General features: G+C 37.3%; 1 protein-coding gene across 6 annotated transcripts in view; it reads right to left on the bottom strand.

The window, feature by feature from the left end:
• The window catches only part of csmd3b (CUB and Sushi multiple domains 3b), a 636,199-nt gene that overhangs the window by 546,374 nt on the left and 64,242 nt on the right, over nucleotides 1–25,583 (bottom strand). For all 6 annotated transcript variants that reach the window (XM_089123029.1, XM_089123027.1, XM_089123028.1 and 3 more), the window contains exon 2: nucleotides 10,405–10,627. In XM_089123029.1, coding sequence (XP_088979155.1) covers nucleotides 10,405–10,627 — 223 coding nt within the window. The remainder of the gene's footprint in view (nucleotides 1–10,404; nucleotides 10,628–25,583) is intronic.

Raw genomic sequence — 25,583 nt, 5'->3', positions numbered from 1 at the left:
TCAACGACTCAGACGGAACTCACTGTCTCAACGATTCAGACGGAACTCACTGACTCAACGATTCAGACTGAACTCACTGTCTCAACGATTCAGACTGAACTCACCGACTCAACGATTCAGACTGAACTTACTGACTCAACGATTCAGACGGAACTCACTGTCTCAACGATTCAGACGGAACTCACTGACTCAACGATTCAGACGGAACTCACTGTCTCAACGATTCAGACTGAACTCACTGTCTCAACGATTCAGACTGAACTCACTGTCTCAACGATTCAGACTGAACTCACTGACTCAACGATTCAGATTAAACTCACAGACTCAACGATTAAGACTGTACTTCCTGCCCCAGGCGGAACTCACTGACTCAACGATTCAGACTGTACTCACTGACTCAACGATTCAGACTGAACTCACTGACTCAACGATTCAGACTGAACTCACTGACTCAACGATTCAAACTGAACTCACTGAATCAAAGATTCAGACTGAACTCACTGAATCAAAGATTCACACTGAACTCACTGAATCAAAGATTCAGACTGAACTCACTGAATCACCGATTCAGACTGAACTCACTGAATCACTGATTCAGACTGAACTCAAAGACTCAACGATTCAAATTGTACTCACTGACTCAACGATTCAGGCGGAACTCACTGACTCAACGATTCAGACTGTACTCACTGACTCAACAAGCTTCTTGCAGTGGTGTTTGCATGTGGTAAGTTTCACGATGACAAACCGGCTCCAGCCCGAAAACAACGCATGATGTTGAAGCTCCAGAAGTATGACTTTGTGATAGGCTATAAAAGAGGAAAAGAAATGTTTCTAGCCGACATTCTTTCACGTGCCCCCATGAAAAACACAGAAGCATTAAGCAGTGGTAAGGCCAACTTTAAAGTAATGTCTGTTGAGCACATCTCGCTATCAAGGGTCATCGAGTTGAAAAAGCCCAAGCCACAGATTCAACATTGCAACAGCTTTCCAGGACAATACAATAGGGCTGGCCAGACCGACAGATAAAACTTTCACTCAAACTCCACCAGTACTACCCATACTGAGATGAGCTGACAACGAAGCACGGGTCGTGATGAAAGGTCCAAAAGCAAGTTCCTGGGATTTCGCTCATGTAACAAGCAGTCCAAAATATTTGCAATCCTATGGATTAGCTGAACGAGCACTGCGAAAGTGCAAGAGTTGATGGAAAAATCAAAGCAAGGAAAAGATGTCTTCCTCGATCTGCTGGATTTGAGAAACATACCTTGTGTGATGCAATTCTCGGAACACCAGAAGAAAGACTTCGGTCAAGACAAACACGGACAACACTTCCAATTGACAGAAAGTTGCTAGTCCCTTCCATCAAAAACCATGGCATGGTCAAAAAACGACTTAACAGAAACTGTATTATGACAAAAGCAGCAAGCCACTCAGTCCTCTTTTTAAAGGTGAAGTAATCCGGTTACAAACACCTCAAGGGTACAATAAAGTGGGAATCATCAAAGACATCTGCAAGGAACCAAGATCGTATTTGGTGGAATCAGAGGAGAGGGATTATAGAAGGAATCGTAGACACATTTTACGAGTCCCTGAAACGTTGCCACCACAAAATGATGAATACAACCCAGTAGAACATCCAAAAGTGTGTTCAACAGGACAAGAAAGTTTCCTCTCTGATCACACAATTGCACAAGTGACAGCTACTGACTCAGCCACTGTATCTGCCAAAAAATCTGAAAAAAAAAAGCTCTTTGTGACTCGATCAGGCAGAAGTGACCTGCTTAGATATGGTTCAGCATTGGAGAGATACTGTTAAATCATTTGTTCATAAAATGTGACACTTTAATTGTCAATAGGATACCTGGTTACACATGCTTTGATTTTGAGTTGTTGTGGGTATGTGTCGTTATAAGCCGATGAGAGATTACTAAATAAAGGGGATGCAGAACATCAATGTTTTTAGTTATATCTGAATCACAATTGTACTTTTGGGGAATCCGTAGTTAGGACGTGGAACCATAGATATCTATATAAAGGCTAGATATGTCGTCCACGCTGCTGGCCAATGGAGGTCGACGTCTGCACCTGGCGGCCATCTTGTCACAGGCAGCTCGCTCACTCGTAACATTGTGTTAATGGTACATTTACTATTTAAATGACCATAACTTGCTCACTTTTCTACCGATTTTCAAACGATTTGTTTTGTTATAAACGTCAGAGATGTAGTTATGACACTGCATACTTATGAATAAAAAGTGTATAAATAAATAATCATCCAGATAATTATAGCCACGTTAATAACGTTTGTAAGAAACCAGACCGTTTGTAAATCCGTCAAGATTTCAACGAGATAAGAGTATTTGTGTTCGTCCTGACCACTCATCTTACATCAGCTTTTCTGTGACAAGATGGCCGCCGGTGATGACGATGGAAACTCCGCCGTAACACATCTAGCCTTTATCTATGCGTGGAACGGCGCACGGTGGTAGTTGGTCTAAAACTACATGTGATTAATATATCCATTTCTCCAGTAAAGAATCAAGGTTATACAAAACTGAGTTGTGTCCATCATTCAAACAAGGAGAGAAGAATATCAGTGGGTATTGACCACATCTATGGTGCTTTCGGGCCCTTTTTGAAACTTGACGGCCACAATTCCCATTTGTTTTAATTTCACAATAATACTGTATCAAATAATTGCAGCTACATTCTAAAAAAACGCTGGGTTGTTTTAACTCAATTTTGGGTCAAACATGGACAAACCCAAACGTTGGATTAAAAATGCAATTTAAAACGTAACCCAACGGCTGGGTTTGTCCATATTTGACCCAAAATTGGGTTAAACCAACCCAGCATTTTTTAGTGTATGTTGAACATAAGAGACCTTGATAAAAACACATTTTAAAAAATTGGCCTCAAACTTCTACTAGTGTTTCTTTATTAACAGAGACACACACACACTATCAATCAATTGACAAATTTTGTTTTCCCAGAATGCCGCTATACATACAAACGCTAGCACAGCCTATGCTGCGCTTTGCACATTTACCACAAGATGTCAGTAACTTAAGATAGACAGTGCAATGGATGGAGATGGAGCCAGGGAAAGAGAGAGAGAGAGAGAGCCCTCTTTTCCTCAACCGTGGCTTTGCTCTTGGCAGAAAACACTGCACAGCAACAGACCAGACTGCTACTCCTTTACATCCACTAGATCGGGAGAAAACGTAGCCTGTCACTCTCTCTCCCTCTCTGGCTATTCAAAACAAGCCACTTGGTATGTGAGACATCTTTCGAGAAGCCACACGAATGGCGTGTCACTCTCCTCTTACAGGCCGTTGGAATATAACGCAGTGACAGACAGTATTTTGAGCCTACAGTCGATACTTGTAACCCATGGTTGAATGAATTTCACTCTGCATTCCTAGAAAGTGCAATGAGAGTGACTGGATGAAGAGGAGAGCTTAGTTTTGTGGGTTTTACAGCCTCTTGGATGATGAACTGAATGGCAGTGGTAAGCGTGAAGTCTAAAAGCAGAGCATTTAAAGGGATAGTACACCAGACAAATTTACAAAAACTAGAGGGTTTATAGACACTATTTGATAAGAGACTAAATAATAAAATGTATGCTTTTGGTTGACATAAGAACGAGTAAATAATGACAGAACTTTCATTTTTGCTGAAACTTTTTCATTTAAAATGTCATCTATGTAAGCAAATCAGTGGATCTATGGTGACGCTGCATGCTTTTATTACCAGCCTTCCTGTATTCCCATGCATATGGATGACTTAAAGACACAGGGATGAATTAGGTTTAAATCTCAGCGCCTCTTGATTTTTACATTCTGTCCATGCGTCAGTACAGTGACACCTCCATCACACACCAAAACAAACGGCAAATGATTTATGGCGACGGGTAGCTTTGAGTGACAGGACGGGGATGAGTAATTGCTGTGGCTGCTCTGGCTTCCTCTGTCCCATCCTCGCTACATGCTGATGACTAATTACACTGCTAGCTCCACAGGCTAAGCGTCTGCAATTACACCTGGCTTCACTCAGGGGGTCTCGTACACAGTCTGACACACATAGTGACACCCGGCGTTACTACATCAACCACTCGCAGCCTGACAGCCACATGTATGAACGCTTTTTCCACAGACGGAGGGGGCCTGAGGTGCGAGGAGAAGAAAGAGGGAAATAAACAATATCTCAAAGTGAAGGTGAATGGAAGCACAGTGGAATAGGTACTGTAAGATTATTACTAATAGAGGAGGGGTATACAGGCGACCACTGATCAACAACAATATTACTACATTAAAATGAGACAATTGTAGACTAATATTGTAATAGTGATAGATAAATCAGTAAATGTTTATTTCATTTTTTTTTTATTTAGATACAAACCAGTTAGTTATTATACACCAGTAACACATTCATTGTGCAGTGTCCTTGCTACATGTAATTACTGTAGTAATAACTATAATTGCATGCGACTAACCCTAAACCAAACCCTCATCCTAATCATAATCCTAAAGTAAGTACATGTTGTAAAATAATAATACTCAGTACTAAAATGTACAGTATAATTACATTGTAACATGGACACCTTAAAAAATAAAGTTTGCAAAATATGTCTTTGTTACACTAATTATACGTTTAAGTACTAAGTAACTACATGTACATACTATAGTGTTAGCATTGGGATTGGTTGAAGATTAGGGTTAGAATGTAATTATGCATAGTTTATAGTAACTAAATGTAACATGTAACAATGACACCACACAATAAAGTGTCACCACCAATGAAGTATTGTATAAGTAATGAGGATTTTGATTCATCCCAGTGATTTTGATTCTGCTCACCAAAAATAATAATGTATGCAAGTATGTAATGTATGTATGTCTTTGTGTAGGTTACAAAAATACAATGTATGCTTTTTTGTGTCAATGTGTCAAAGATATGTGTATTTATATGTATTTATTTATTTTTTTAGTAATGCGTTACGTGCAATATTGCCTTACTCACTAAAAAGTAACTAATAATTTTTATTTTTTAAAATTTTTTATTTATTTATTTATTTATTTTTTACATTACTTTTTCCTGTGCTGGACTTTTTTTTTCTTTTCTTTTTTTTTTACGAAATCAAAAATTCTATTTTTGGCTAATGCAAAGGCTATTTAAAACCAAAAGTGAAATGAATAAGTCTGTGAATAAGAAATGCATTCACACCTGTACAGTAGAGGGTGCAACTCAAGTAAACCCTGCCATTCTGGACTCCAGAAGAACAGGAATACATACAGGTCCTTCTCAAAGTAATGAAACAGGCTGGGAGATTTTAAAAGCCCCAGGAATCTTTTGCAGGTGTTTAGAGTTAATTAGTTGATTCAGATGATTAGGTTAATAGCTCGTTTAGAGAACCTTTTCATGATATGCTATTTTTTTTAGATAGGAATTTTTAGTTTTCATGAGTTGTATGCCAAAATCATCAGTATTAAAACAATAAAAGACCTGAAATATCTCAGTTGGTGTGCAATGAATCTAAAATATATGAAAGTTTAATTTTTATCATTACATTATGGAAAATAATGAACTTTATCACAATATGCTATTTTTTTTTTCAGAAGAACATATTGCAATAAAAAATAAAAAATAAATGAACACAAATGTGATGTTAATTCCTAATTATAAGTCAAATGTTAGTCTGGAGCTACAATAACCATCATTCACACAGCGACTCTGAACGTACTTCCGATTTCTCTAAACATGCATGGGACAAAAGAGCTGTCAGTAATTTGTATTTTTTTTTTTTCTTTTTCATTTAAAGTCCCTGTAAAGTCAAAATTAAGTATATGTTCTGTGTCTGTCATACCACAGAAAAATATGATATTAGCCACCCAGCCAAATTTGAATGATAAAAAAAGCCGGCAAGTACATAAAATAAGCTATCAAAATCTTGAAAAAATCAGCAGTTATCTCTGTTCTCAAACGCTGGGGGCGTGTCCGCTGGCTGCGCTGAAACCACGCCCACTCGCGGGGAAGCTGTCGACAGTGATATTAGGTGAAACTGCTGTCGGGACGGGGGGATAAACGCTGAGGCGGAAGATAGTCGTTTCGGCCCCGTTCACCAGCAGCATCGGATTATCAGTGAATGCCAGTTGTCTCTGAGGAAAGTTTATAAAACGATCCTGTGTAAAATGATCACTACAGAGGCGGTGTTGCTGTCGGTGATCCTCAGTTCTTCATCAAGGTTGGCTCTACACAAAATTAATCCACCTCTTCTTGATGTGATCGCCTTTTAGGAAATTTAAATAAAGACACCGATCTGTTTTGTACGTGATCGCATCCATGTAGTAGCCTATGCATAGCAAGCTAGCAAACTAATAGTACTGACAGTAACTCGCGATTGAGCGGCGAATGCAAATGTGCTCTATTGTTAGGGGAGAGATCAGCCCCTGTCTATGGATCAGCCAACGTTCGTCATCAAGTTGGGGCGTGTCCACGAGCTCTTGGGCTCCAGTGCGTCATCGAGCCCTGTTTTAGCCCCGCCCAAAAAATCCGTAAAATAGCAAGGGTGAAAAACAGTTTAACGGTTAACTCCGTATTTCTGATCTTCACAGTTCACAGTCTTTGTAATATGTTTTAGCAATACATTTGTAACATTTATAATGTGTTTAGAATTTTTTTTTTGTTGAATTACCTTTACAGGGACTTTAACCTTTATTTAACCATGTAAGCACACTGAGAACAGTTTCTCATTTACAATGGCGACCTGGCCAAGATAAATGTACAGCTTGTAAATGGAAAGTTGACTGAGTTTACTTGGAAAGTTAACACAGTCAACTTGCATTACTTATTTTAAAAATTAGATACTTAATTTGTTTCTTAAAAGAAAGCAATCTGATACACGTACATGTAATATACCCCCAATGCTGATTATGAGAGAGTCTTTGAATAGTTCACTCAAAAGAGCCCTTTATAACCAAAACCCCACAACAGCACTCATTTACACACGTAAACCTAAATGACTGATCAATGTACATAACACATGTCATTGAAAGAAGAAGTGAGATGACACAAGATCCCCAAAGAGCTGATGTTAATTTGTTGTCATTATATTTGATCAAATACAATGTTTATGAGCATTACAGACAGTATATTGGCTATCGGCTGCTCTGACCTCTTGGTTATTGAAAAATAAAATATCAGTCAAGCATTATATATGATATTTTCAAACAGAATGCCAGATGTTTGTGCAATCACAGTTTGAGTGGGGATGCTTAATTGCCTGCCAAGCAAATGATCGTTTAAACCTATTTAAAAATTTGTTTTGATATATCCGAGCAAAGCTGTAAATGATTCAGACAGATCTGTGCATATTTAAAGATTAATCACGGAAATCTTCAGATGTTAGACTCAGTCCCTGGCATTGTTAGTTTATAATTAATTTAAACTGCACTCTTTTTAGAGTTGCAGCCAGGTCACATTAATAATCATTACCGATGTAAAATAAGGACGGAAGACGTCTATCACCCATCACGATCTGAGACTCCATCGCCCACACAAGTTTCAGAGGCAAGATAGAACGAACGAATGAACAAACGCAGTGGCTGCGACATGACTCTTAAATTTGATATAGCTGAACACATCCTCAGAGAGCTCGCCTTATTATCATTACAGTCTCAATCACTCCTGATTAATCAGAATCATTAAATATAGGTATATAGGACATACGTATATATGGACATATATAAATGTATATGAAATATAATCGGCTGTTAGGCGCAACAAAGTTTCTAAGAACGATGGTAGTAAAAGAGCAGTATATATCTCCCTTCAAACAGACAAGAGGGAGAGGGAGAGAGAAAGAGAGTGAGGGGGGTGGGGTTCAATCCCTAATTGCAATGCATAATTTAAGAAGGCTGAATAGCAACATGTAATTTGTCTGAGATGCCAGCAAACATGGCAATGCAAGACACAAATGTAGTGCCTGCAGAATCCTGCATTATTTACTTCTTGAGCTGTTTAATTAAGCTCTGTCATTATTCTTCCTTCCTCTTCTCCACACCTACACCCCTCTAATATCTCCTCCCTGCAGGACAGCACGAGAGCAACGAGAGGGAGAATGAGATGAGGAGAAGAAAATGAGAGTCTACAAGACAAACCAAAAAAAAAAAAAGCAACCCAGGGTTTTGCTTTAGTGTTGTTCTTTTATAACTTCCTGTTTGGGGTTATAATAAATAAATAAATATATTTGTATTTTACACATATATTTGCAGAACTGATCTATCTGTCAGACGCCATGCTGCAGATCAACATAATGCAGTATATATATATATATATATATATATATATATATATTAGGGCTGTGCAAAGATTAATTGTGATTAATCACATCCATCCAATCACATCCAATCACATGCATGTACATTTTTAAGAAATTTTAGTAAAAAATGTATATATGTGTATATATATATATATATGTGTATATATATATATATGTGTATATATATATATATATATATATATATATATATATATATATACACATTATCTTTATTATATATGAATATAGATATTTTATATATGAATAACACTCTTTCGTAAACATATACATGCATGTGTGTATACTTATACACTCACCTAAAGGATTATTAGGAACACCTTTTAAATTTATCATAAATTTAGTGTAGCACACCAATAGCCCATCTTTGGGATGTGGTGAAACGGGAGCTTTGTGCCCTGGATGTGCATCCCACGAATCTCCATCAACTGCAAGATGCTATCCTATCGATATGGACCAACATTTCTAAAGAATGCTTTCAGCACCTTGTTGAATCAATGCCACAGAGAATTAAGGCAGTTCTGAAGGCGAAACAGGGTCAAACTCAGTATTAGTGTTTTATATACAGTATATATATATATATATATATATATATATATATATATATACAGTGGTATGAATAAGTTTTGGCACCCATGCTAAAGTTGCCTAAAAAGAGGAATAAAAAAATCATCTTTTGGATATTGATCTTCATGCCTTAATTAGAAAAATGAGGAAAACTCCAACCTTTAAGGACACAAATTTTCTTTGTGAATGAATAATGTATCATAAATAAATAAATGTTTTTTTTTTTTTCCTTAAAATACAGGGTGCATAAGTCAGGGCACCCCTATGTTAAATTCCCATAGATTTTTATTTTTAAAAGCCAGTTATTTCATGGATCCAGGATAATATGCATCCTGATAAAGTTCCCTTGGCCTTTGGAATTAAAATATCCCCACATCATCACACCTCTTCCACCACACCTAGAGATTGGCATGGGGTACTTTCCATAAGATCATCTTTCAATGCAAATCAAACCATCTATTAGGCTAACTGAAGTAAAATCATGCCAATCTCTAGGTGTGGTGGAAGGTGTGTGATGATGTGGGGATATTTTAATTCCAAAGGCTGGTGCTGGGATCTGTCAGATATCCCACAAATCCCAGAAGGTCCCTTCACACCACCTGTACTCCATTGCCTAATGCATAATATAAAATATATCCATCTAGGAACACATACATACACAAATCTGCAGGACTATTGACTAGTAAAGACAAAAAAAAACAAAAAAAAACTTGACAGGTACAAGAAAAGATATTTTCGTATAGATTTTAATCCTAAATCTGGTGATTAAAAAAGAAAAATCCATGGACATGTAGGTCGTAATACTAGATGTATGTCCCATTTAAGCATTCTTGTTGTCTGCTGTCCCAGTACATGACATTGCTGATACACATAGTGAAATATAAGCCCTCATTCACATACACCGTTTTGTCTGGAATTGCCAACAGTCATGTCCACTATGATATAGCCCATATCTGACCATAAACAGCACAGACATGCAAATAAAATTACATGAAATTCAACATTAACCCTTTATGCACATGTTCACACTGGTGTTGTCACTGTGGACTTATAAAATGGATATTTTAGTTGAAGACATGCTTCTTTTCTTTGCAGAGAATTTAGTGTTAAACCCATCAAAGCCCTACAAATCTGTGTTCTTTAATAAAGGCCTAACCGTACGTTTTATGTATATAGCTTTTTTTTTTATTTATGTAACTTTATATGGCTGAGAGTCGATTGTAAAGATAAAGGAGTCCATGAAACAATGGCCAAGTTAGAATAAAGTGCGTATTTTTTTAGTGTAATTATTCAGGGAGAGTTCTTGGCAGGACTTTCATTTGGCATCACAGCCAAAGTTGCTTACAGGCACACCGTAAATTATACTCAGCAAAGTGTTTGCTACATCCTTCCATGATCAGATACGTACAGTGCTCTGGATTTATACTTCTGATACAGTAATGATGCAGCTGTATATTATGGCATCATGAAAACGGGTCATTATAAACAGCACCCACCTCGTCCTGAAGTTAGCTGGATGCGGGTGTCCATCGTAGAGGGATAAAAAGTCATAGTCCTCCTCCACCGCGAATGACTGAAAGACTATTTGAATTCGGTTGCCCTCCTCTGCTACAATAACCCACGTACAGTTTGCCCCGTTCTGATATCCATATGGAAAACCAGGACTTTCAATGGTCCCATTCCTTCCTTTTAATGTTCCACCACATGTATATATGAAACCTGTAAAGAAAAAAGAGAACAGTGTTCACTCTCAAGGCATCAGAAACATTACAGGTGTGTGTGTGTGTGTGATATTTTAGGAAAGGTTGTGTGCAAAGTCCTTATATTGAGATGGTTTAGGTAAGGTCCTCATTTCTAGAATAATCCAAATTAATGGTAAAATAATAAAATAAAATAATGGGGAAGTATGCAAAATAAGAAAATGTTTCTGCTCATAAAAACACCCGTAAACAATTGAAGAGTTCAGATGCAAAAGCCTCTAAATGCCATTTGAAATTTTCTTCTTTAATGATGATTTTTATCAAACTTCTATATTTAAGTTCAGTAATTTCACTTAAATAACAATTAATAGGTAATTATCATTGCCATTTAAGTGAAATCACTGAACTAAAATATACAAGCTTGATAAAAATTATCATTATAGAAGAAAATTTCAAAAGGCACTTAGAGGCTTTTGCATCTGAACTCTTGAATTATTAATAAATGAGATCCACAATGACCAATTCCTACAGCAATGCATTCTTCATTGTTTATACATACTAAACAACGATGGGCTGTTTTAACCCATAATTGGGTAAAATATGGACAAACCCAAATATTGGGTTAAAAATTTAATTAAAAATTAACCCAACTTTAACTTTCACTTTCAACTGTACCTTTTTTAACCTAAATTTGGGTTTGTCCATATTTTACCCAAATTTGGAGACGGTTCTAACTACAGAACATGAAAACCACGGGGAGGAGTCAGATCCAGATCCAACTCCTCCCACCTTACATACACCTAAACCTACCCAACTCCGCCCCCTGACCCCAAATCCCACCCCTAATCCCTAAACCCAACCCTAATCCTACCCGTCTCCACCCCTTGGATCTTGATACGACTCCTCTCCTTGGATCTCATGTACTCTGTTGAGGTGCTACTTTTATAATTAAAAATTTTAACCCAACTTCAACTTTCACTTTCAACTGTACATTTCTTTACCCAAATTTGGGTGTGTCCATATTTGACCCAAATTTGGGTTGAAATAATCCAACATTTTTATAGAGTGTATATGAAGAGTTCAGATGCAAAAGCCTCTAAATGCCATTTGAAATTTTCTTCTAAAATGACCATTTTTATCAAGCTTGTATATTTAAGTTCAGTAATTTCACTTAAATGACAATTAATAGGTAATCTTCATTGCCATTTAAGTGAAATTACTGAACTTAAATATACAAGCTTGATAAAAATGGTCATTTTAGAAGAAAATTTCAAATGGCTTTTAGAGGCTTTTGCATCTGAACTCTTCATATATATATTATACATGGATGTCTTAAAATTTATACCAAAATGATAAATACATGTTTATGCACACTACTGTATCAAAGAAGACACACCACCATCACATTTCTTACTCCGTTCAATATGTGGAATCTGGTTTGTGCGTGTCATGCAACTCCAAGTTTAAACATTTTAATTTGTGTGTGAACTAGCCCTTTATCTGTAAAGCTATGGAGTTGATTTGAGAGTGTAAGCTTGAGGACAGGTGTTCGTTCCTGGCTGTTTTATTAGCCATTGTGAAACACTGTCTCACAAGCTTTGAGTGGAATTCAATAACATATTGAGTGAAGGAAAGCTTGTTTGTATAATTAAAGCAATATTTAATTAGAAGCTACTGTCAGGAGGCCAATGGAAATTCTATATTATACACAAAGGTGTTTTTACTGTCGACGGTATTCATTTTGGGATAACTTTACACCAAACAATTGAAAAACAGACACAATCATGCTGTCCGTTACCAAGGACTGTATTGACGGATAAAATAGAATTAAACTACATTTTATGCTCACAGGAAATGACAACACTGAAGAAAATATAACCGCTATTCTGTCACAGAAAACAGCTGTGCACTAGATGTTGCACATGGCAGTAGCTATGCAGTGAATTAATATTCCTTAGAGATTTGTAAGTTGTAATTTATTGCCACATTTTAAGAAGAATTGATCTGGGTCAGCCTTAAACGGACCGCCATCTTGCCCTCTCTTACCTAGTGACTCAAGCAACCCAATTCCCTGAATCCAACCTGATGATAAATTATTCAACCCAACCAGTTCTATCGCACATTGCAACACAAAACCTGAGCAGTTTGGAAAGCAAAGTCTGTCCAGATCTAATCAACGGTGCGCTGGGACCATCATTTGCAATATTTGTGGGGAATGTGTCCACAATGAACCACATTAACCCAGTATTCTCCCAGCTTGCTCACATCTGTAGGGTTTTTCATCTGTCTGCACGCATCAGTCTCTAATCTTTAAGGTAGCAATTGTGTATGAGTGTATGTGCTCACTGGCCCTGGGCTGTACAGTAGACTGTGATAATCACATGCTCATTACATAATAGTCTAATTAATCTTATTTAACTTAGAATGAACAGGGCTTCATGACTCCAATGAATGACTATATTAAAAATATGGATGGCTGTTTTTTTTATTTTTTTCAAAACTATTATATATTTCTCGACCCTAGGCATGTGTACGATCTGCTTCCTGCCACCCATGATTGTTCAGTGGCCCATCAGTGATTCGGTGTGAAGGGTGGAGGCCCTCCAGGCTCTAATTGCACCATAAGCTGCCATGGGAAATTAGCACCAATGTGGTCGCCAAGGAGTGTGAGGAAGAAGCACTCTATCATATACACACACACACACACACACACTTAGTTGAGAGCGAGGGGACTGACTGTATCTGTGAGGAGGCAAGCCAGTCATATGGTCACTGATGGTCAGTTTTGTGGGTTGTAGATTTGCTATGACAACATCCAGTGAGTGGATCTATGAAAGAAGGGAGATCTAAACTCTAAACAATGTTGGGTTGTTTTAACCCAAAATTGGGTAAAATATGGACAAACCCAAATGTAACGGAGGCCAGCTAGTAGTTGCTGTGTAAGTAAACCTCACTCCCCGATCTCAATAGGCGCTCTAGCGACAGACGCTAGAGCCTGCAGTCTTTAGCCTCCTTGTTAGCGCGCCTGACTCTCATGCCGGAGACCCGGGTTCGAGGCCCGCTCTGAGCGGGTCAAGTTGGACCCGGGTGTGAGGGGTTACACAAATGTTGGGTTAAAAATGCCATTTCAAATTTTAACCCAACTTCAACTTTCACTTTCAATTGTACATTTTTTAATTACATTTTTAACCCAACATTTGGGTTTGTCCATATTTGACCCAAATTTGGGTTGAAATAATCCAGCATTTTTTAAAGAGTACACTTTAAAAATGCTGTGTTGTTTTAACCCAACTTTGGGTCAAATATGGGTTAAAAATGTAAAAAAAAATTAACCCAGTGGCTGGGTTTGTCCATATTTGGCCCAAAGTTGGGTTAAAACAACCAGCATATTTTATAGTGTAGTAACAAAAGATTTGGTTTATTAAAATCCTACATAAAGCTGTTTTGCGTTTGCAATCAAACAGAATTTGTTTGCTTTTTGGGTATGATGGATTATGGGGGATTTTTTTTTTTAAATGGTTTGACTCATCTATAATATATTTAGTACATATAATTATATTTTCATCGTCTATCTATACCAGCATACGTTATCTTCACATTTTAAAACCCTGATATTGAGTGGAAACCCATTTTCATTATTATGATCGTAATACCTAAATCAAATTAATATCTGTGTATTGGTTATAATGAATTTGCACAGGCATTTACCAAATCTGAATGACTTTCAAACATTATTAATCATCTGCCGATGCAATTTAATCTGTTTGCATGGACACCATCCTATAATTTAGGCATATGAAAATACACCTAATCATAATCATTAAGAAAAACCATATAAAGCAAAGGCATGTGGTTTTGCGCATCTGAAAGACGCAATAACAAGTAAGGCTAGATCAGAATCGGCATTTTTTTTTTGTGCAGGCATACTAAACTTTTTTTTTTTTTAAATCACAGACTGTACAACGAAGATTTAGCCAAAAGTGGAATTTACTGTTGCCGTAATAGTTTGTTTTTATGATGCAATAAGAAATGCAACACTTGCTTCAGCATCGTACGTAATGTATATTTTATTATGCATCTTTGTAGTGGGGTAGAATCAGGTCCAGGGATATGAGAGGAAATATTGCCCTGCATACCATTATTACTAAAATATTAGTGAATATTGTAGACAGTCAGGAACAGAGTGGTTCTATAAAGGTGTTTATTATTCCCGTTTTTAAGGACTGTTGCTCAATAAAAGCTACAAAATAACAACTTAATTTAGTAGTTTTTAGGGGACGATTACATTTATATGCACATACAAGCCACGATTTGTAGAATAGCAAGAGAAAAGTACATTTCATCATTGACAAAGTTAAATATTAGATGATTAGCGCATTAGCGAAGCAAGTTTAAAATTGTTAAAACTAAACACAATATTTTGACATCCACCTGAATCAATTGTTTGAGTAGTAGTGTGTGGTATTTACTAGTTACCAAGGGACCAGATCACATGGTACTAGCCATGATACGATTAGCTTAGACAATAATTTAGGTTAAAGAGAAGTAAATGCTACAAACCGAGAAGCTAGTTTTCCATTGATAAGGAAATAAATCTCTTCCGAGTGTGTCCCCCTTATGAGAGTCCCCAAAGACAGCTGGAAGATCGTCCAGTTCTCATCCTTACTTGAGTAAAAAGATTAATACAGAGATTTTAGCCCACTCCATCTACGTAATACACAAGCTAAAAGAGCACAGCATAGCATTTGCACAGAAGCTGCTGATAAAACAAACTGACATGCCCATAATGGAAAAACCCCAACTAATTAAGATTTACTGTTTATCTCTCTTCTCTCCCTTAAGGGGCTGATTAACATGGGGGATAGAGGAGAAGTGTAGAAGAGCTGGATATGTGGACTTAAGCACCTACACAGAAAAAAAACCCACAATCCTACATGTTTCAGGAGATTTTGTTATGTTGAGGTGTAGTTGAGGTGATCATGAGAATTCATGAGCTTATTGAGAAGAATCATCAGACCGCCTCTGCCCATTACGAACATTACCGGCTTCTTTTTTTTAAAGTTTATTTCAGTGTAAAAGTATGTCTTGAGGGAATGATCTCAAAAGTTTATTCATGTAAAGAGTTTAAAGAGAGGATGGAAGCTTCTTATATTAAGAAGAAGGCGGTAAAATCTTGACTTACACAAACACCAAGTTGAGCCAGTGATCTAAAGGAGATCACTCATACAAAGTTTGGAAGATGTAGGCCAACACCCAAATTAAACTAGTGACTACTTATTTAATTTTACAAGGATTTAGGATGTTCTAATGGAAACATTGGTATCGCTTTAGATTACAGCCCGGAAAGTACTGTGTAATTAAGAGGAATTGCAAAAATATTGTAATTGCAATTAAATTAGATTTGTGTGTGGCAGCCGCATGTACAATTATTATTATTATTAATAATAACAGTAATAATCATACAAATGAGCTTAAAATAATAATTTTAAGGGTTTATTGCCTTAAAACAGGCCATATTTTTAATAAATAAACAAGTTGTCATTCATTTCATTCGTTTTTTCATAAAATTTAAACATTTTAAATTCCAACATTGTTTGTGGAAGTCCAACAAAGTTAAATGTATAATCAAACCTGAAAAGTTGTGAGGCTCCGTTTTCATTTGGTTATCATTGTACACTTGGCGGCTTGTTTGTAACACTGTGTTACAACGAACCCCACTGTGTATTACATATTTTAACCCTAGCTAACAGTCGCTAGGAATTGCTGACAAGTTTCAAAACGGTGCTGCTATGTATGAGCCAACAAGACAGTGATTAAGGCAATATAAAGTTAGATTTGGAAACGTATACACCCAACTCAGAAAACGAAAAAAAATATATGATGAAAAAATTTACTTTAATGGTGTCAAAACACTCTTTGTCAAGTATCTTCACGAAATATAATGAAAATTTTCCGCAAATTCGCGGGAGACCGTCTTCTGGCAGCAAGAGAAAAATATCGTAAACACAGCCTGCTTGATCCTGACGAACTATGCAAAAGGTCCGTGTTACATTTAACCCAGCGTTAGGTTGTGCCTCGCACTCCCCTACATTGAACAAGAGGGTCACAAACACGACTAACCTAAGAAACAAGAGTGTTTTTCCCCAATATTTAAGCAAATGTTGCAATAGTTTACGTTTTCAGAGCACTTTTGTTGAAAGATTACTTTAGAAATTAATTTGTACCCTGTAATTTTTAAAAACAGTATGTAGTTAACCATTATTTATTTCAAAAAGGTATGTTCTCGGTAAATTGCTCCCAATTGTAAGATTGATGTACAACAAGTAAGGAATAATTGATGACAGGCCGTTGAATTATTAGAAAAATAATGCACACCCGAGGTGGTAATGCGGTCACGACGACGTGTGCATTATTTTTTGGATAATTCAACGGCCTGAAGTCAATTATTCCACTTATACTACAGTTACCACAACTCAAAACATTGTTCAGATGATGTATCGTTCAATGTTAATTGATCAGATATTTGATTTCGTCATTTATTCAGCATAGTAAGCAGCAGACATACTAATTTTAAAGACATGAAGCACAAACCCCTTTCTTCGCATTAGATATGTTAAGGATACTATTACCAAAACCTCCAAAATCACCACTATTTGATGGAGACATTTGCTAGCAATCCCGCTGCCCTTCACGCTGCCCATCTCGGATCAGCTATAGAAGCCAGTTAACATGTTTTAAAACGCCTTAACATCGGTGTTTTGGCACATATTCGCTGGTTTCTATCTGGGCCAAACTAGTCACTGGCGGGCTAGCCTCCACCATCTTTGACCAGGAACAAACCAGCTACCAGTTGGTGATCAAGTATTAGTCTAAAACCAGGGACACACCAAGCCAACGGCCGTTTTTGAGCATCGGAAGACTTGTGATTGGCTGTTCAGTTTAGCGAGCAAGAATAAGATCAAAAGTGATTAAAGTGAGCAAAGTCATGACGACACAGACAGAAAGGCTGTTACCTGAGCGGGAATATTCTCCTAATAACATGAGTGGAGTGAACCACATGATTGATATTCAAAATGGTAAGCAAGCGCTGCTTTGTTTATGGTTTGTATACCTGCAGTCTTTCCCTTTTTGAATGATGAATATAGACGAATATAACTGCTTAAAAAGATGGACCATGGATCCACAACAAACCAGCTACCAGTTGGGGATTAAGTGGTAGTCAAAAAGCTAATAATGACCAACTTGAACCAGCTAGAAACCAGTAAACATGTTGATCAATGTGATTTGAAACATTTTAGATTGTTACTAGCCAGTCTAAGATGATCAAAGTGCAACTTTAAGTGTTTACCGCTTTGCGCATATTATTATGTCCACACACTGCTAATTGCTCATTTTCTTGCAGAGATAGAAACATGTCTTGCTCTTTTCTCAAGCTGTTTGTTGATCCTGACACTATGTAGATGTTCACACTGATTACTGAGGTGTGAGGCGAGCCGGTATGCTCATCCTCTGTTCTAGCACCAGGTTTCGTTGGCAAAGATTTGCCTCTTTTTTTACCTTGGCAGCCGGCCACTCTTTTCTCTTTTTCTCTGCATTTCGCTCGTGCTTCTTCCTGCCACCCCATATTTACAACAAAGGTTGGCACCACCTGGGTCAGCATTTCCACATCACATCTTTCTTACCCCTGACAATGAAGCTGAGTAGTCTGGCAAGACTGGCTTTAAAAAAGAAATAAATAAAGAAAGATCAAGCTCGTTTTTACCCAAGCTCAAGCCAAGACCTGACCTATCTGTACAATCCCATATCGATTCGAATCTGCTTCAATTCGTTCTGAGAGCATTTAGCCTGAAGTTGAATAACTGAATTTGAACAATAGGGTTGGGATCAATTCCATTTAAGTTCAGACAGTTCGGCTAATGCACTTGAATTTATTTAAAATTCAATTATGCACTAATAAGTGATATAAGTGAATAAACATTTTCGTTTTTGTAACATTTCGGACAGTGATCATCTACTTATAGTAAACCAGCATGCATCAAAATATATACAACTGCAAAGACAACTAGAGTTTTGTTTAGATCATAAAAAACTTCCCCAAGCAAAATCTCTTATGCTATGAACCTGGCAAATGTTGGTCAATCAGTGACCATTGTACTTCGATGCAGCTGAATGCATTCAGTCATAGTGCCTCATTTGTACAGTAAATGCTCAACAAGGTTTACTGCCAAATGTAGCAGCACTGGCACATTTATAGCACATTACATTGCCAATTGGGGGAGCAATCAAAGATCAGTGCCAGTGCGTGTGATTTCACCGGCAGAAACTTTTTGAAAATATGGACGAAGGTAGGCCTACTGAATACGCAGATGGATGTATTATGGATAGGGTTGGGTAGCGAAACACGGTGCCATAGGGAACTGGTTCCGACGTAAACGGCAATAACCAGACCGAATAAGAACGAAAATGTCGGTGCCCGAGTCTCTGAGTCATGAGGCACACACACGCAAAGTCCCTCGCCCTCTACCTCTCCCTCGTGTGCACACTATTGAGAATGAGGTGTTGTCGTCATTGTACAGAGCCCCTCCCCTCTCCGCCATGTTGGTAGGATTCCCGAGGCAAAACATGATTGTTTACGCGTGTTGCTAACTCGGTAGTAGAGGAGGTTCTCGCAATTCCGCACTGCTTTAAAATGCCTGAAAGTCACTGCTGAGTTAAAAACTGCTCCAGTACCTCACACGATACAATTGGAAAACATAGGAACAATGGAATACAGTTTTTTTAGGTTGCTGAAATGGACACAGCAGCTGGAGAGTCTCAGACCTGACGATTGCTTGGTTTGCTGATGCCTTATACGATTTTCACTGTTTGGTGTCCCTTAACATACGCAAAAGTGTTGTTTGAGTGCATTGTTCATTACTTTTTTATTTCTTTGAAATAAATGTTTGAAACAACTTGATATGCCTTAACAATATTTATTGAGAACTGATATATATATATATGAAGAGTTCAGATGCAAAAGTCTCTAAATGCCATTTGAAATTTTCTTCTAAAATGACCATCAATCTTGTATATTTAAGTTCAGTAATTTCACTTAAATGACAATTAATAGGTAATCTTCATTGCCATTTAAGTGAAATCACTGAACTTAAATATACAAGCTTGATAAAAATTATCATTTTAGAAGAAAATTTCAAATGGCACTTAGAGGCTTTTGCATCTGAACTCTTCATATATATATATATATATATATATATATATATATATATATATATATATACAGTATATATATATATATATATTGGACAACATAAGTTTCATGGACAACATAAGTAATAATTAGGGCTGGGTAATAAATATCGATTTCTCCATATTAATCGATTCTCATTTCTACGAACCGATATCGATTCTTAAATCTCAAGAATCGATTAGTCATCCTGTTTCATTTGAATGAATGGAACATTGTATCGCGGCTGCGCGCATCCAAAAAAAAAAAAAAAAATCGTAATAATCTTTGTTTTAAATTGCAATAAAAAAGGCTACAACTAGACTCCCATAGTTTACAGCATTACTTAAGATTTGCCATTTATTGTAACTGATGTGCAAAATAATCAATATTGAATCAAATCGAATTCGAAATCGAATTGAATTGCAAGCTTGTGAATCGAAATCGAATCGAATTGTGAAATTTGTGTCAATACCCAGCCCTAGTAATAATAATAAAATGATAATACTGTTATTAGTGCAAATATATATATATATATATATATATATATCTTGATGCTGCTTATCCAAATACCACTAGTATACCACTATGTAAAGTCCCTTTTCTTTTGCCTTATCTTTTTGCATTGCTTTATTTTCTTCCTTTTTTCTCATATTCTTAGATCCATCTCTGTCCTGGCAAAATAATAAATGCATGAAAAGAGCTCTGGAACGTTTAGTCACGTCTCTGTGAGATTCTAAAGGCGTTGCCGCTGGTAACCGATAGCGTCTCCTACCATCATGGCCGACCGGCTCAGACCCCGCCCAAATCGGCACGTGACTCCTCATTCTCAATATGGTTTGGAGCACAGTCTGTCTCGCATGCGCACTCTTCCCCACTCGCTCTAGAATCAACTCATTTGCAGGCATCAGGAAGCCATGATCAATATGCGGGAGACTCCCGGAACGTCTGATAGCGAGGGGATTAATGATGATGCCGAAGACAAAACGCTCCAAGTTTTGTGAGTAAGTGTGGCGATTGTATGAAGCCTGTTATCGAATCACGCCAATCCATGACACTCTTCCGTCGTCATATTATATAATTAGCGATCTGATTTCATTGTGCGAAATGATTTCCAGGTAGCATAGAGTTGAGCTCAACTCTAGACTACACTGATGGGTGGAGTAGTGGGAGTGGTCTGCAGAGCTGAGCATTGCAATGCACTATGGGGATTGTTGTCTACAATCCACAAGCACTAAAAGTCATTTTCTGCCTTTTATTGACCAAGAAATTTATGATACTATTCTACTAAATATATACCCCCCCTTTCAATTCATGTCTCCACTGGTTGAATTACCCTTTAAAACCGTGTAGTTTTAATTATGCACCTTATAATGCATTGTATGGTCTCACAAATAATTGTACCCACAGTTATAATGCATCTATTCATTGAACACCTATGCATTAAAACACATGACAAACAACCAGATGTTACAAGGAATCTGCAAATATTATAATGCATTTTTACTTTAGTTGCAAAATGTATAATGAATTATAACGTGCATTTTAATGTTTATAGCCTATACATAAAGGCTTTAAGTTAACCATGTCACAAAATAACAATCGGATGTTTAATGGCAATTCTTTTCATTTTAAAATCAACACAGAACTTTGCTAACCCGCCAGAGGACTTTGGATGCCATATTATTATTAATCCTCAAAGAAAGCTTTTCTACAGATAAATGAGATTTCTAAAGGAATCGAGGCTTTCCCTTTAATGAATTATTAAACTGCACTCCACAATGACAAAGTCTTCTTAAAAGGAAAGGTCAGATGAAAGGAACATTTTATTCCCATGCCTTACTTCTAATTCTCAGTAGACCTGAAACAATTCTTCCTATCAGAATGAGTGAGAATATTCCCCATACAAATATGCTAAGGGGGGGAAAGTGTCACAAATCAGATATTACAGCATTCAAGTCTAAAAATCTAGTGAGTTGTCTGTGTAGCAAAAGCATTTCATGCCACATGTCAAACAAAAATTCATTAAAAAAGTGTCTTATTGATGCATACCCCAATGCAAATTAGCACACTAAATTGAGACAGAGCCCAAATAATTTCAAAAAGCCAGTAAAGGTCTATAAAATAAACCATAACCAGATATAGTCCACAAATGGCTTCAAATAACTGGTCTAATTTGAGGACTGAATCCACAACACAAATCAAATGTGTTCATTCTAGCAACAAAAACAACACTGAAGTATTCACTCCTGACCTGAAGGTGTTGCTTTTTCACATCCCTCCTTCCTATTTGATGGGGATACCAGAATATGTCTACTATGAAGATTTTAGTGTATATCAGCAACAAACTGATTGTGACATTCAGATTTCATGCTGTCGTCGCTGGATGAGGGCAAACTGTCTTCTTAATGCTTGACTAATATCATAGCAGTATCCTCAAGGTAGAACCTATGAGTCAGAGGATCTTGAAGACTAGATGAAACCAACCTGAAGGACGTAAGAAGAACACACCTGAGAGCCTGAAGAGAGAGAGAGAGATCCTGGGAGAGAAAGCTTGACGTACTTGACGAAACCGTGAAATGTAGAGCTACGAAGGGGATATGTATGTGAGTTGCACATGGCCATATTTGTACCCGCATATCTTGATATCTCTTGGCTCCTCGGTTCCTATATTTAAAAAAATGCACACAGTTATGTGCCTTCCAGGGTTGTGCAAAATTCAGAACTCATTTCAGTTCATTCGTAGGAATCTTAATTGAATTGTGTGGAATTCCATTCAATTTTAAAAATGACAGGAAGTGGATTTTACTAAATTGTAATTTACAGACTAGTAATGCATTCTGGAAAATTAAGTGTTTTTTTTTTTCACCCTGATACACAAAAGTTAATTTCTAAAGGTCCCTGTCCCTGACGGCATTCAAAGGACAACTGAAAACTCATCACTTCCGTGACCACTTTCACTTAAAAAAAAAAAAAAAAAACTTTTGCTGATAATTTACTCACCCCCATGTCATCCAAGATGTGCATGTCTTTCTTTCTTCAGTCGAAAATAAATTAAGGAAAAAACATTCCAGGATTTTTCTCCATACAATGGATTTCAATGGGGTCCAAACGGTTCAAGGTCCAAATGAGAGTTTCAATGCAGCTTAAAAGGACTTTAAACGGCACCAGACGATGAATAAGGGTCTTATCTAGCGAAACCATCGGTCATTTCAAAAATAAATAAAAGGTTTAAGTTTTATAAGCTCAAATGCTCGCCTTGCTCTGTTCTGTGATACGCGTTCAAAATGAACAAATCTTTTTTTGAGTCATTTCGTTCATTCAACAAACAAAAAGAAGGAAATGACTCCAAAAAAGATTTGTTCATTTTGGATGAACGAGTTCGAACAGGAGAGTAAGACAGAACAGAGCAAGGCGAGCATTTGAGCTTATAAAACTTAAACATTTTTATTTATTTCTATTTTTGAAATGACAGATCGTTTCGCTAGATAAGAACCTTATTCATCGTCTGGAATCGTTTAAAGCCCTTTGAAGCTGCACTGAAACTCTCATTTGGACCTTGAACCATTTGGACCCCATTGAAATCGATTATATGGAGAAAAATCCTGGAATGTTTTCATCAGCAAAAGTTTTTTTTTTTTTTTGTTTGTTGTTTTTTTTTTTGTGTTTTTTTAAAGTGAACTACTCCTTTACCATAAAAAAATAAAAGTAAAATAAACCTTCCTTTCTTTTTCCTTTAAATCCTTGCTTGTCTGGCTTATGCTACTATTTTGCTATTTTGATTCCCTCTTGCGTTGTTTTTGCCTCTTCATGATGACGTGCTTGGTTTAGTCCTCAGTTGGAATTAAAAAAGTGTCTGCTAAATGACTAAATGTACAGGGGTTGGACAATGAAACTGAAACACTGGCTAATGTTGGAGGTTTCACATCTATATGCATGGCGGCCAATCTTCAGAGTGAAGCACGGGTGGATCAGTGATGGTTTGAGCTCCAATATCATGACAATCCTGATTGTATTTGATGGACACGACACTGCCGAGGACTACCAAACCCTTCTGGAGGATCATGAGCACCTGATGCTCAAACCGCTCAAACCGCATGATCATGCACCAACACACACAGCAAGACTTGTGACAGAAGGGTTTGATGAAGATGAAAGTGATGTTGAACATCTCCCATGGTCTGACAGTCACCAGATCTGAATATTATTGAGGTGTTTTGGAGGAGCGAGTCCACCAGCATCATATAGTGACCTGGACACTGTTCTGGAAGAGGAACGGCTCATAATCCCTCTGGTCACTGTGAAGGACTTCTATCTGTCAATTGGTGCTGTATTTGGATGCAAAATGAGGCCCTCACCATTCAAACAAATTATTGTGTAGTAAAACCAGGTGTTTAAGTTTTTTGTCCAACCCCTGTAAATGTAAAGGTGCAGACACATCTATCGCTGCAAATTCTGTGCAATCTGTATAATTCCAACCCGTTCTCATCCCAAGGCGTCATATACTGATGCTTTTGACAATGCGTGTACATCCAACGCACAGAGCCGGCTTCAGACCGCTTTTAGCAGGGGGGCATTTATTTTCAATGGGTGGGCACTAGGTAGGTATGGGGACTTTTTTTTTTCCGATATTAGATATCCTATATTTATTATTGCTACTGCCTTTTCTGTTAGCTATTAACATGAAGTAATGCAACCCACACAATAAACACATAAAACATTACACATTGTTGCAAGACGAGCGACTCTTAAGAAATTTAATCAAGGGTTAAATAGGCCTATACAAAAAAAAAAAAATTGCAAGACCGACTCTGACCACAGCTTTATAATAGCAAAGCTAACGAACATGTACATAGTCTCTCACTGACAGATTAGCCGTTTATATGCTATCTCAATAGCGGAAGTGAGAAAAAAAAAGCTAAGTTACTCATCTTTATTCTGCTATGTTCTAACATAAGCATTTATATTCGTAGCCTTAAAAAAAGCATAATGTAGTTACCTTTATCAAATAAAACCTTTAACATCTTTAACAAATAAAAACACCCACAACATACACAGATATTATTCTACAATTTCCATTTACAAGAAAATATAGGCTTAAACACCTGTTTCTCCACGGCGGGAGTGAGTGACATTTCAGGACAATGGGCAGCGCAAAAACTAGGCCAACTAAACTATTAGTTTCATCACGTGACAACACATAGTGAACATTACAGTACATGCCAGTTAGATAAATACACTTACGACTCGGTCTCGGACTCGACTGTGGTCTCGGTCTCGACTACAAAACTGCACGGTAGAAGCACCAAATACCAAAGCCGGGCTGTCGTTGTCTTGCTGTATGGGGTAATCGATGTGTAAGGAGAAACTGTGGTATTGAACCATTTTCTAATTTCCATTTTTGGAGAGTTTTCATCTGTTTGCTTTGTTTTGAATGCAGGAAGCTCGCGCGGTCGCGCCAACTGAAAATCATTTCATTCAAGTATTAACGTGCGTGATTGGGGGGGCGGCAGGGGGGTTTCCTCACAGCGTCACACTGGTTTTTATGTTGGCTTTATTGTATTTTCAGCTAATGAGCCGTTTGTAGACATATATTTGTACTATTTCTCACTGAAATGTGAATTAAATTAAACTGATATTATTTTGTAAATTATATCATAATTCAATTTGGGGGGGCACAAAATACATTTGGGGGGGCATTGCCCCCTAATGCCCCCCCATAGCGCCGGCACTGCCAACGCACATGGCACCT

Source organism: Pimephales promelas, chromosome 18 (genome assembly GCF_988280905.1).
Source record: "Pimephales promelas chromosome 18, fPimPro1.hap1.1, whole genome shotgun sequence".
Lineage (NCBI taxonomy): Eukaryota > Metazoa > Chordata > Actinopteri > Cypriniformes > Leuciscidae > Pimephales > Pimephales promelas.
This window is presented reverse-complemented; position numbering and strand designations above follow the sequence as displayed.